This window comes from Pseudophryne corroboree, chromosome 8, assembly GCF_028390025.1.
Source record: "Pseudophryne corroboree isolate aPseCor3 chromosome 8, aPseCor3.hap2, whole genome shotgun sequence".
Classification (NCBI taxonomy): domain Eukaryota; kingdom Metazoa; phylum Chordata; class Amphibia; order Anura; family Myobatrachidae; genus Pseudophryne; species Pseudophryne corroboree.
The window spans coordinates 296,455,570-296,468,434 of NC_086451.1; the positions used below are offsets into that span (position 1 = coordinate 296,455,570).

The following is a 12,865-nucleotide window of genomic DNA, read 5'->3' on the forward strand; positions in this document are numbered from 1 at the left end:
ACTGGCTTTGATGGCGTGGCTCTTGAAACTTCATTCCTGAGGGCCAAGGGATTCACTGAGGCGGTTATTCAAACTATGTTGAAGGCCCGCAAACCGGCTTCTGCACGGATTTATTACAGGGTCTGGAATTCTTATTTCACACGGTGTGCTGCTAAGAATTATGATGCCTATTCATTCAGAACTTCTAGGCTTTTGGCTTTTCTGCAACAAAGCCTAGATTTAGGCTTTCGTCTGGCTTCCCTCAAGGTTCATATATCTGCCTTGTGTGGTTTCAGAGGAAAATTGCGTCTATTCCTGACGTTCATACTTTCACTCAGGGTGTTTTAAGGATTCAGCCTAACTATGTCCCTCCTGTGGCTCCATGGGATCTGTCTGTTGTCTTAAATGCCCTGCAAGAGTTTCCATTCGAACCTCTTGAGTCTGTGGATCTTAAATGTCTTACACTTAAGGTCGTGTTTTTATTGGCTATTGCCTCTGCTAGGAGGGTGTCGGACTTAGGCGCTTTGTCCTGTCGTCCACCCTTTCTGATTTTTCACCGTGACCGGGCAGTTCTTCGAACTCGCCATGGTTATCTACCTAAGGTGGTATCATCTTTTCATCTTAACCAAGAGATTGTGTTTTCCGGTTATTATCTCTTCTGGTTTGTCCTCCAAAGAGCGGTCTTTGGACGTGGTACGGGCTCTCCGTATTTTAGTAGAGAGGACTGCCTCCCTCCGAAGGTCAGATACCCTTTTTGTACTTTTTGGTTTTCACAAACATGGCTGGCCTGTGAATAAGCAGACCTTGGCCAGATGGATTAGAATGGTGATTGCACAAGCCTATGCGCAGGCTGGTCTCCCAGCTCCTGCTGCTATCAATGCCCATTCTACTCGGTCTGTTGGACCTTCTTGGGTGGCCTGCCGAGGTGCTTACGCTGAACAATTGTGCAAGGCGGCTTCGTGGTCCTCTGTGAACACGTTCATCAGGTTCTTTGCCTTCGATACTTCCGCCTCCCAGGATGCTTCCTTTGGACGCCAAGTTCTTGTACCCGCTACAGTGCGTCCCCTCCCATGAGGAACTGCTTTAGGCCATCCCCGATGTTAGTCCCTGTGGAATACCAGTGTACCCCGCTGCAGAAAAGGAGATTTATGGTAGACTTACCATAGTGAAATCTCTTTCTGTGAGGTACACTGGATTCCACAGGGCGTCCTTCCTGACGCACTTAGCTTCTTTGGGTTTGTATGGCATTAGCCGCTGGTCGATTCTCCTGTCGTGAGAATGTGGTTCTATGTGACTAACATCTGCCGTCTCTTTTACCTGCTACTGCATTGGACTGGTTAACAAAAGCTTCAGTGCCTGGAGGCGGAGCTATAGAGGAGGCGGTGCAATGCATCCTGGGAACAGTCAAAGCTTTAGGCTGTTGGTGCCTTGGATCAAGATCCGACTCTACACCCCGATGTTATACCCTGTGGAATCCAGTGTTCCTCACAGAAAGAGATTTAACTATGGTAAGTCTACCATAAATCTCCTTTTACAAACTGCATACAAGAAATATACAGTATGAGGGGAATATTCAAGTAGCCTCCCAACTTCTCCTGAAAGGCTGGTTAACAGCCATTAACTTCATGTGTTAAGTCCCAGATTCCAGCGTCAACCGGGTACTTTGTGGTGAAAACAAATCCCAGATAAGTGCCTCGGGGGCATTGGCATTTCTAATGGGGGGCCCACACTGCACCCATGTTTATTACTTACCTTTCCTGAGTCCCGCATTCACAAATACACACAAGAAAAACATTATATATACATAACGTATAGCATGACTTTTTTTGACTTATATTAATTATTTTTTCTTGAGAAATAAATAAATAAATATAATGTATTCACTATAACGTTAAAAAAAAAAATGAAAAAGAAAACAAAAAGCATTATTCCAAGAATAATGTTTTTTTCTAATACTTCTGGACTTGTAATGCAACCTTTAAAACAGGTATCACAACAACTAATTACAGATATACTTCCCCCAAGCAAAAGCATGGAAAGTATCTTGACCTTGGCATGGGTAGTAACCTCATTGATAGACTGGGTGAAGTGAAACTAAGCCATTGTGCCCACGAAAACCTTCTTTCTGATAAATGCAACCCTAAATGTTCCATAGGACTGTATTAGATTTTATATGGGCACTGTTCTGAATATGTGGGATGAGCTTCAGCCAGTGTCGTCTTAACAGCATTGTAGACCCTGGGCAAAGCAATGCACTGGGGCCCCTAGTACCCAGTCACAGGAACCAATTACATGCCCCTCCTGCAGGGTTGGACTGGCCCAAAGGGGTGCAGGGGAAAAACCTCAGTGGGCCCCACTGCTAGGGGGACCCCTTGGTCCTCTTATCAACAGGTTTCAGAATCTGTACTTGATTTATACAAACATATGTTACATTATACTGCACAGGACTATGGTGTATTCTCTACAGTGCATTGCTGTTATTAACCTGGTACAATATCATACATGCATGCACTAGTAGTATTTACTAGATATATCTATTAAGGGGCGCACACCATGAACTTTCTGATGATTAGGCAAACCAATGTGGTGGTTGGCCACACCCTCTTTGGAGACTAGCCACACCCTAAAATTGCAACCCTACCACTGCATTCCCCGGTGGGCCCTTCATGCCCCAGTCCGACACTACCCTCCTGAGGTCCGGCGCTGTCTCTCCACGTGCTTCCATACAGTGAATGGCTGTTTGTGGATGGCATCCACCAATCAACACTGACAGCCATTCACTGTCTGACTGCAGGCTGCGAGGCAGGTAGAGAATGCTGCCTCGTCGCTCTGATTGTGTGACCACCAGAGAGCCCCTGCTCAAAGGCCCCTAGAATTGTGGGGTTCTGGGCAGCTGCCCAGTGTTGCCTACACTACACCTTAAGATGGCCCTGGCTTCAGCTGTCTGTCAGGGGTGGGGAAGTAGTGCTCTATTTTTAATAGCACTGCAGTGGAATGTGAGGTCACAGTAACACTGAGCATTGTACAGTGTTTACCTTCATGGTAAATACTATGACACAAATGTTGTAATTGTGTGTTGCAATGTGACTAATCCAATGGGGTAAATTTACTAAGATGGGAGTTCTATTTAAGATGTGATGTTGCCCATATCAACCAATCAGATTCCACTTCTCATTTATCTGGAACCTTATAGAATATAGTACCTGGAATCTGATTGGTTGCTATGGGCAACATCCCATCTTAAATAGAACTTTCACCTTAGTAAATTTACCCCAGTGTATTTATTTGAGTGTAGTATTCCTGTCATTTTCTTTTAGCTGGTTCAGTACGATATTCATCTTAAATTTATTCTAAACACACACTGAACTTATAATGGTCCCTGATGACTGTTCACTGTGACCTTCAGCTCGGCACAGTTATCATGTCACAGTCATGAGCTATTAGTATAATTATGCAGCCAGCAATCTCACACATAGCACAGGTTGATAAAAAGGGCGTAACTGCCAGTATGGCAGACTATATACCCCCTATTCTCTTTATACCACTTGTCTTTATTAGACAAAAGCAATGAATGGGTTAATTGTTATTACTAGTGAGAAAATGGGTATGCATTTTATGAAATAAGAGATTTTCTTTCGTCTGGATTAATGTTTTATGCGTGCCATGCATAAATGTATAACAATTATGTCCCTTCTGTCTGCTAAATAAATAATTAGCCACTGTTAGTGTTATGAAATTCATAGCATGCATTTATTTGACACATAACTGCTCCTAATTTCTGCTGTGGTTCAAGAGCTACCTGATCTTACACCAGAGAATTAAACAGCCGGGGAAAGAACAGAATGCAGACAGTGTATGAAGGATAAAAAATAGCACGGAAGAAACAGCTCAATTAAAAATTGGTAACTATTAGCGAATCTTGAGATCTCGTACTTCAAAAACACACAACACATTCTATGCGAGCATAACCCTGGTCTGCAAGTTTAACAATGACTGAGCCATAGACTCTGTCTGTATGTAGGGTTCCTCTTTGAGAATGTACTGTATATATGGGGGTATGGTTCATTAGGTCAACAAGACTTAGGTCAACAGTCATTAGGTTGACCAATATTGATCAACATGCATTAGGTTGACATGATCACTAGGTCAACACGGAAAAAAGTCGACATGAGTTTTTTTACTTTTTGGGTGTAGTTTTCTTTGTAAAGTGATGGGGAACCCCAATTAGTGCACCGTGTCCCCTCGCATGGCTTGCTTCGCTCGCCATGCTTCAGGCAAGGTGCCTTGCTGCGCTCGGCACAGGTTACTATTGGCTACCAAGGGTATAGTGGGGCTTGTAGTTCTAAAAACAAGATTAGCACATTTCCTGCTGTAGTGCATTACGATGGTTTTAAAGTTGCAGTATGGTCTACACATGAATTCTGTTATAAAAGTCACTATGTTTTACTTTTGTTACTGTATGACTGGTGTGTTTTATATGAGGCTCGGGTGCGCCACAGCCTTTTTGTTGGGAAGAGCGAAGGGATGAAGGGGGGGGGGGGGGGGGGGGTAGGTGCAAGATCCAATTTTGTTTTGGCGCCCCTAAATCACTGAATGTTGCCCCCTCAAGGGCAGCTGGACTTACTGACCACACCATCTGCCCGATGACAGTGATGGGAAACAGTGAAAGCACAGCAGATTTATTTGATATCTGCTGCAGACCCCTGTAATACTTTCAGGGGATAACAACATTTTAAGGGTATCCTGATATTTCTGGTAATTTCACACAAAATGTGTATAATAAATATGCCCAAAATACATAACTGTAGCGTGAGTGACTTTATCTAGAAGATGAAGAGACAGGATCCACTCATAGCTCACACCCAGGCAGAGTCTGTGCATGGAAGGCACGTAGGCTTTACAAGGTACATTTTCAGCTGAACCCGGTTGGAATTGGGGGAAATCAGGGGGTGCCATGAGGGAAGGAGGTGGGAGGACAAAGGGGAGCTGAAGGGGAAGAGGTGAGTGATATATGAAGTTGGAGGTGAGAAGGGCACAGGGATGGCCCCAGAGGAGGGACCAGCCCTCAGTAAATAGCCATACACTGTAGGGATTGGAGCTGGGGTGAGGAGAGCCCTGAAGGCAGGTGAGAAGGGCTGTGGAGGAGGTGGAGCAGCAGATAAGGGTATTATCTCTGTCCTGACACTGCCCGTATTAACTGCAACCTAGTATTTTGGTGCCTTTCAAATATTTTGGGGGGAGGGACACTCAGGGGGCACAGAGTAAGGGGGGATGCGCAGGGGAGCACAGAGTAGGGGGGATGCTCAAGGGGCACAGGAAGGGGGAAGGGAAGCTCAAGGGGACACATGGTAAAGGGGGGATACTCAGGGGGCATAGGGTAAGGGGGCATAGGCGTTTCTAGGTGCAATGTGTGCGGTGCACATGGGCCTCTGGGTCCAGGGGGGCCCACACCACACACACTGCACCCAATTTTAATACTTACCTTTCTGGAGTCCAGCGTACGGTGCTGCAGTCACGGTAAAAGTCACCGCCAAAATGGCCACGAACATACACAGTATCCAAATTGGTCTCCGGTACATGGCAGGCGCTATATTTCCGGAGACTTGTGCAAGCGCAGTAGACTCCGGCACAATGCTGGAAACTACTGCGATATGTACAGAGGAGGGTGCCCACCGGGAGGTGCACACGGGCTCCCTCCTCTGTTAAAACACCCCTGTAAGGAGGTATGCTCAAGGGGCACAGGATGGGAGCTCAGGGGGACACAAGGTAAAGAGGGATGCTCAGGTGATACAGGATTGGGTAGGATAGCTCAGGGTGGGGGAGACAGCCCCCCCCCCCTCCCCCAATGCCAAGAGTGTGAGGAACTCTTCAGGCAGAGCATCCCCCCAGGTTCGGCATTATGCAGGAGCCTTCACCGGTTGCTGATGTTGTGTCAGTGAGACGCTCTGGCCAGTGACAGAAACAGGCCACCCCCATGGGAAAAGGGGCACAGGATGGGAGAGGGGAGCTCAGGGGGACACAGGGTAAAGAGGGATGCTGATAATGTCAACATATCACATTGCAACATTTCAGATGTTGAGAATCTGCCTACAGTTTGAGGATGTCGACCTGCTACCTGTTGACAGTTTGAACCATGTTCTAATGTCGACATTGTGGTGTCAACATAATGAACGTGGCATGGTTACTGTCAATAATTATACTGGGTACCCCAGAAAAGCTAGTGTCTAGCAATCAGTGTGGTCACCAGACAGGAACCACTACAGTACAGAAAAATGATGGAGTCTGGGGTTTGGGGAAGATCTGCCGCAAACCTGATTTCCATTGATTCAGACTGGATCTGTTCATGATACTGGCATTGGGTATCCCGGCAGTTGGCACTGATCAGACTGCAGACATGGATCTAAATGCCAGTGCTGGGGTCCTGAATGCTGGAATCCCGATCGACCTCTGCCAGGACTAATTGGTAGGCCAGGTGGTGGGTTTAGGTTTAGGCTGCGGGGAAGGGATGGTTTGGGTTAGGCTACGGGGAAGGGAGGGTTAGCGGTAGGCTGCGGGGAAGGGAGGGTTAGCGGTAGGCTGCGGGGAGGGGGTGTGTGTGTTAGGTTTAAGCACCACGGGTAAAAGTTAGGGTTAGGCTGCTGGGGGGAAGGGGGAGTAGGTTAGGGTTAGACTGTGGGAAGGGAAGGTTAGGGTCAGTCATATGACTCCTGGCATTCCATCCATCAGGATATCATATGTATTCCATTCAGAGACATCCACATTCGGAAAAGGAGTTCCTTCTTTCAAATTATGCAATCCACCAGTAGCTACTGTCTGAGGATCAGACGTGATCACCGGAAAATATTAACCTGCGCTTCAAAAACATACCTTTTCAGTTTAAAGGCGGGAGGGCACTATATGTTCTCTCACACCCATAATTGCACATATTCCCTCTTTTACATTATGTGGCCTCTTAGCAGCTACTGTCTTGTGATCACCTTTGATCACCAGATAATATCACTCAGCATTATGAAAAATGTTATTCTCCATAGATGCATAGTGCATCTCCTAAATATTAGACCCAGCACCCACGGAGACACCTGTGTTTCAAAAGGAATAGTTATCACCAGAAATCAATGAATCAGCAGGCAATGAGCCTATGGTTTGTGTTCAACTACGATTTTGGGTGCAGAACAGCTCCTGGGTGGTCGCATTCTGTGCCCCCATGATGTAGCCGTTTGCGGGTGGGATGATCGACATGCTGCAGCCGTTTAGGGGCGGATGCGGCGACCAAGACAGTTTTGTAGGTGTGGTCAGGCCAGAGTCAACATCTTCAGAGGAGATCCATTGCCCATTCTGAGACTTCTGAACCAGCACCTGGATCTGTGATGACGGTAGGCAGAGCCAGCCATAGCCATAGGCAAACTTGACAATTGCCTAGGCCATTTGGAATGCCTAGGGGCATTCCAAGTGTGGTACCTCAATAATAGCTGAGAGGCCCATGGTGTATCTATTACCATGATGTCGGTCTGCAGGGAGCGCTGCTGGCAGTTACTGCAGGAGAACAGTGGCTCCGGGATTGTGGCGTAGGGATGGCCATCGGCGTGTTCGCCATTGATGATTGCCATCAGTGGCGTAACTACCATGGGTGCAGGAGTGCAGCTGCTGTGGGCCCCGGGCTGCTCCCAGGGCCCGCTGCTCCCCCTTGCACCCTGCCACTGGGTAACTCTGATGCCTGCCGCTCCCCCTTCACCCCCGCCCATGGGATAAATGGCTGCCACTAAGAGCACCCCCTGCTACCGTGACAGGCGGGGGGGTGGGGACTGGGAGGCCCTACCAGGCAGTCTCCTTCCTGACACTGTCTCCCTAACACTCTGTCACTGTCTCTCCCTCTCTCTCTTTCTCTCTCTCCCTGACACTCTCTCCCTCTCTCTGACACTGTCTCTCTCTTGACACTGTCTCTCTCCTTGACACTGTCTCTCTCCTTGACACTGTCTCTCTCTCTGGCACTGTCTCTCTCTCTGGCACTGTCTCACCCTCTCTCTTTCATGCTCTGACACTGTCTCTCTCCCTGACACTGCCTCTCTCTCGTCCTCGCTGACACTATCTCTCTCATTCTCTCCCCCTGACACACTCTCTCCCTGAGACTGTCTCTCCCTAACACTATCTCTCTGGCACTCTCTCCCTCTCCCCCTGACAATGTCTGCCTACCGTTCTCTCTCTTTTTCTCTCTCTCTCACTGACACGGTCTCTCTGTCCATCCCTGACACTGTCTCTCTCCCTGGCACTGGCACTTTCTCCTTCTCTTTCTCTCTCTCTTCCTGATACTGTCTCTTTCTCCCTCTCTGCCTGGCACTGTCTCTACCTCCCTCTCTGCCTGACACTGTCTCTCTCTCTCTCTTTCCCCCTGACATTGTCTCTCTCACTGGCACTGTCTCACCCTCCCTGATAGTGTGTGTGTGTCTCTCTCTCTCTCTATCTCATTATCTCTCTTCCTGTCTCTCTCTGCCTGACACTCTCACTCTTTCTTGCTCCCCCTCTCCTTTGCTCTCCCTCCCTCCCTTACACACTCTCTCCCTCTGGCCCCCTCTCTCTCTTTCCCTCTCACCCTTTTTTCTCTTTTTCCCTTACACCCTCTTTCTTGCTCATTTCTCTATTTCTCTTATTCCCTCTACTTCCATGAAACCCCCCTCTCTCTCGCTCTCCCCCTCTTTCTTGCTCCTCTCTCTCTTTCTCCCCCTGACAAACTCATTGTCTCTCTCCCACTCCCCTCACTCTCTCTCTCCTGCTCCCCTAAGCAGCATTGTAGTGACAATGGTGGGGAGGGCCTTTCAGGATTTTGCTATGGGGCCTTCAAAGTTCTACAGTAGTTATGCCCCTGGTTGCCATCGATGGCGAAACTGTGAGTGGCCATCGATGGTCACCAACTATGATATGGGAGACCATTGATGGTTCCACTCATCGATGGTCATCCCTATTACAGTATATCAGTGACTGACCCACAGGCCAATCACAGCCTAGGGTGGGGCTTTGCGGGTGTAAGGGGCGGAGCTATGCTACAAGGGGGTAATTCAGACCTGATCGCTCGCTAGGTTTTTTTTTACAGCGCTGCGATCAGATAGTCGCCGCCTACAGGGGAGTGTATTTTAGCTGTGCAAGTGTGCGAACGCTTGTGCAGCTGAGCAGTACAAAAAGATCTTTTGCAGTTTCTGAGTAGCCCAGGACTTACTCAGCCACTGCGATCACTTCAGCCTGTCCGGGACTGGATTTGACGTCAGACACCCGCCCTGCAAATGATTGGACACGCCTGCGTTTTTCCAAACACTTCCAGAAAACTGTCAGTTGACACCCACAAACACCTTCTTTCTGTCAATCTTCTTGCGATCTGCTGTGCGAATGGATTCTTCATAAAACCCATCACACAGCAACAATCCGCTTTGTACCTGAGCGACACGCCTTTGCATTGCGGTGCATACGCATGCACAGTTCTGACCTGATCGCAGCGCTGCAAAAAATGCTAGCGAGCGATCAGGTCTGAATTACCCATGACCTTGGTTTCAGACTAAAACCCGGGAATTTCTCAGGTTCATATCCATGTATTTCCTGGGGCTTATGTCTAAAAGTGGTATTAGTTACACATCCAACTAATGAACTAAACCAAATTTGTCATTGGGTTCAATTAGTTTAGACACAATCAGGTTTGGTTACTGCCAGACCTGTTGAATCTAAAACATCCCTTAAAAAGAACTTTTCCTGCAATGTGAAGTTGGCTAAAAGGTCTCAACAAGCAGCACACTATGCTGTAATCAGAAGAAATTCCAAAACAGATGAGGAAGAACGTTATTGAAATATCAGGAAAGGGTTACAAAGCCATGTCTAAGGCTCTGGGATTCCAGTGAATCACAGTGAGAGCTATTATATCCAAATGGAGAAAACTTGGAACAGTAAGGAATGTTACCAAAAACGGCTAGCCTACCAAAATTCCTTCAACAACACATCAATGACTCAATCAGGAAGTCACAAAAGAACCTAGTTAAACGTCTAAGGTCCTGTAGGCCTTGCCTGCCTCAGTTAATATCACGGCGTATGATTTCACGATAAGAAAGACTGCAAAAATGGTATCCATGGAAGAGTGGCAAGGCTAAAACAATTTCTACCGAAGAGGAACATAAAGGCTCAACTCATATTACTAAAAAGCACACTGGGCTAATGCTCTGTGGACTGATGAGACAAAAATGGAACATTTAGAAAACACGCGTGTCATGACATTAGGCATAACGCTAACACAGCATACCACAATAAGAACATAATTCTAACAGTCAAACATGGTAGTCTGATGGTGCAGGGATGCTTTGCTGCATCAGGACTTTGGGGATTTGCTATCATTAGTGGAATCATGAATCCAGCCCTATAACAAAAAAATATGAGGAAAAAGGGTGGTCATTCCGAGTCATTCGCTAGCTGCATTTGTTCGCAGCACAGCGATCAGGCAAAAAAAGGGCAGTTCTGCGCATGCGGCGCAATGCACACGCACGATGTACAGGCACAACGAACGATGCAGTTTTGCACAGGGTCTAGCGATGCATTTCAGTCGCACTGGTTGCCGCAGAGTGATTGACATGAAGTGGGCATTTCTGGGTGGCAACTGACCGTTTTCAGGGAATGTTCAGAAAAACGCAGGCGTGCCAGGGAAAATGCAGGGGTGGCTGGGCGAGTGTGTGACGTCAAATCCGGAACTGAATAGTCTGAAGTGATCGCAAGCGCTGAGTAGGTTTTGAGCTACTCTGAAACTACACAAAAAATTATTGCAGGCACTCTGCGATACAACCTTTCGCACTTCTGCTAAGCTAAAATACACTCCCAGTGGGCGGCGGCATAGCATTTGCACGGCTGCTAAAAACTGCTATAGAGCGATCAACTCAGAATGACCCCCAATGTCCAATCATCAGTCTGTTATCTGAAACTCAAGTGTGATTGGGTTACGAAACAAGACAACGATGCAAATCACAATAGCAAATACATTACTGAATGGCTCAAAAGAAAAGGTTTTGGAGTGACTCAGTCAAAGCCCTTACTTGATTCCAATTGAGATGCTTTGGCAGGGCTTTAAAACACCCAATGTGACTCTGCAAGTCTGCAAAGCACAGTGGGACAAAAGTCTTCCACAGGGATGTGAACAACTGATTTCCAGTTATCAGAAGGGGATCAGTACGCGATACTGCTGGACGGAATCCCGGCGGTCAGAATACAGACCGGCACAATCCTGACAGGGGGGCGAGCGCAACGCACACTAATTTATTCTCCCTCTATGGGTGTCGTGGACACCCACAGAGGGATAATATGTTGGGATTATGCCGGTCGGGATCCCGGTGTATTCCGACCGCCGGGATTCCGTCCGGCGGGATCTTGACCGTATCCCATCAGAAGTCTTTAGCTGCAGTTGTTTCTGCTAAAGGTGGGACAACCAGTTATTAAGTTTAGGGGGGTAATTCATTTTGCACATGGGTGATATACAGTAGGTGTTGGATAACTTTTTTTCGCTCAATAAATAAAATTATTATTTACAAACTGTATTTTGTGTTTACTCAGGTTGTCTTTGTCATATTCAAATTAGTTCAATTCTGAAGCAATAATATGACAAATATGCATAATTAGAAGAAATCAAGAAGGGGGCAATTTTTTTTTTACCCCACGGTATGTAAGATAGAACTCACCTCTTTCTGATGATACTTTATTGCTACCTTCAGCTTTGCAAGGTCATGACACTTCTGAGGATCCAGCTCTTCACTCTGGTCATCCCTGTGGTTTAGTATAATTTCCAGTTCTCGAGAGCTCCGCGCTTGGTCGAGCAAGTCCTTGGCAAATCTCTTGCATTGCTGAGACAGTTCTTCATATTCTGCCTTGAACTCATTCTCCACTTTGCTGAGTTCTTTCAGCTCCCACCCAAGGCGGAAAGCTGTCAGAATGGGGTCCTCACTGGATAAGGCAATCAAAGAGGGGCTGGCCAGAGCCTTGTAGATGTTGAGTCTCGACCTAGAGTGTCTGAGGCTATCAACTTCTGAGCTGGAGACACATTCCACACAGTTGCAACGTATCTGGTGCGGGCGAGGTATAGTCACCCTTCTTTGGACTAAAAGTTTTATAATTTCATAGTTATTAGTGTGAGCTGCCAACATAATTGGTGTAATATCTGGTGTGAATTCAGAAAACTGCGTGTCCATCATTAATGTTGGTACCTAGGTAAAAAACAAAAGTTTCATAATTACTACATGTTGTTTGGAAACATGCCAACATATTCTGTAATTCTGTACAGGTACATAGGGGCAGATGTACTAAGCCTTAGAGAGTGATAAAGTGGAGAGGAATGAACTACCAACCAATCAGCTCCTGTCATTTTCAAACAAAGCCTGTAGCATGGTAGTTAGGAGCTGATTATCAGGTACTTATCTCCCTCCATTTTATTTCTCTCCAAGGTTTAGTCAGAGCCACCTTAACCAATATGATGCCCTAGGCAAGATTTTGGCTGGTGCCCCCCGTATCGCCGCTAGTTCCGCCTCTGACCCTGTGCCCCTTTCCCAGCACCATCACCCCTCACCCATATCAGTACTCATTTTGGTGCTCCTACACCCTATATTTTAAATAGGAACAGTACACACATTTGGAACACAGCTCAAAAAGGGGTGTGTTCTTGCTGGGAAAGGGCATGGCCCCACAATAGTACCCCCAAATCAAATTCCGCCACACAGTAGTGCAACTTTATCCACATTTTATCATGCGATAGTTTCCCTTATTCATGTTACATCACACTGTACTACTTTATCTTATATACGTTATTCCTCACAGTCGTGCCCCTTATTCACATTACATCACACTGAATTGCTACTTATTCACATAACACTACACCATA

General features: G+C 46.8%; 1 protein-coding gene across 2 annotated transcripts in view; it reads right to left on the reverse strand.

Annotated features, from left to right (window-relative positions):
- TRPC5 (transient receptor potential cation channel subfamily C member 5) overlaps positions 1-12,865 on the reverse strand; it is an 829,680-nt gene that overhangs the window by 340,552 nt on the left and 476,263 nt on the right. For both annotated transcript variants that reach the window (XM_063937327.1, XM_063937328.1), the window contains one exon: positions 11,673-12,194. In XM_063937327.1, the coding sequence (XP_063793397.1) occupies positions 11,673-12,194 (522 nt within the window). The remainder of the gene's footprint in view (positions 1-11,672; positions 12,195-12,865) is intronic.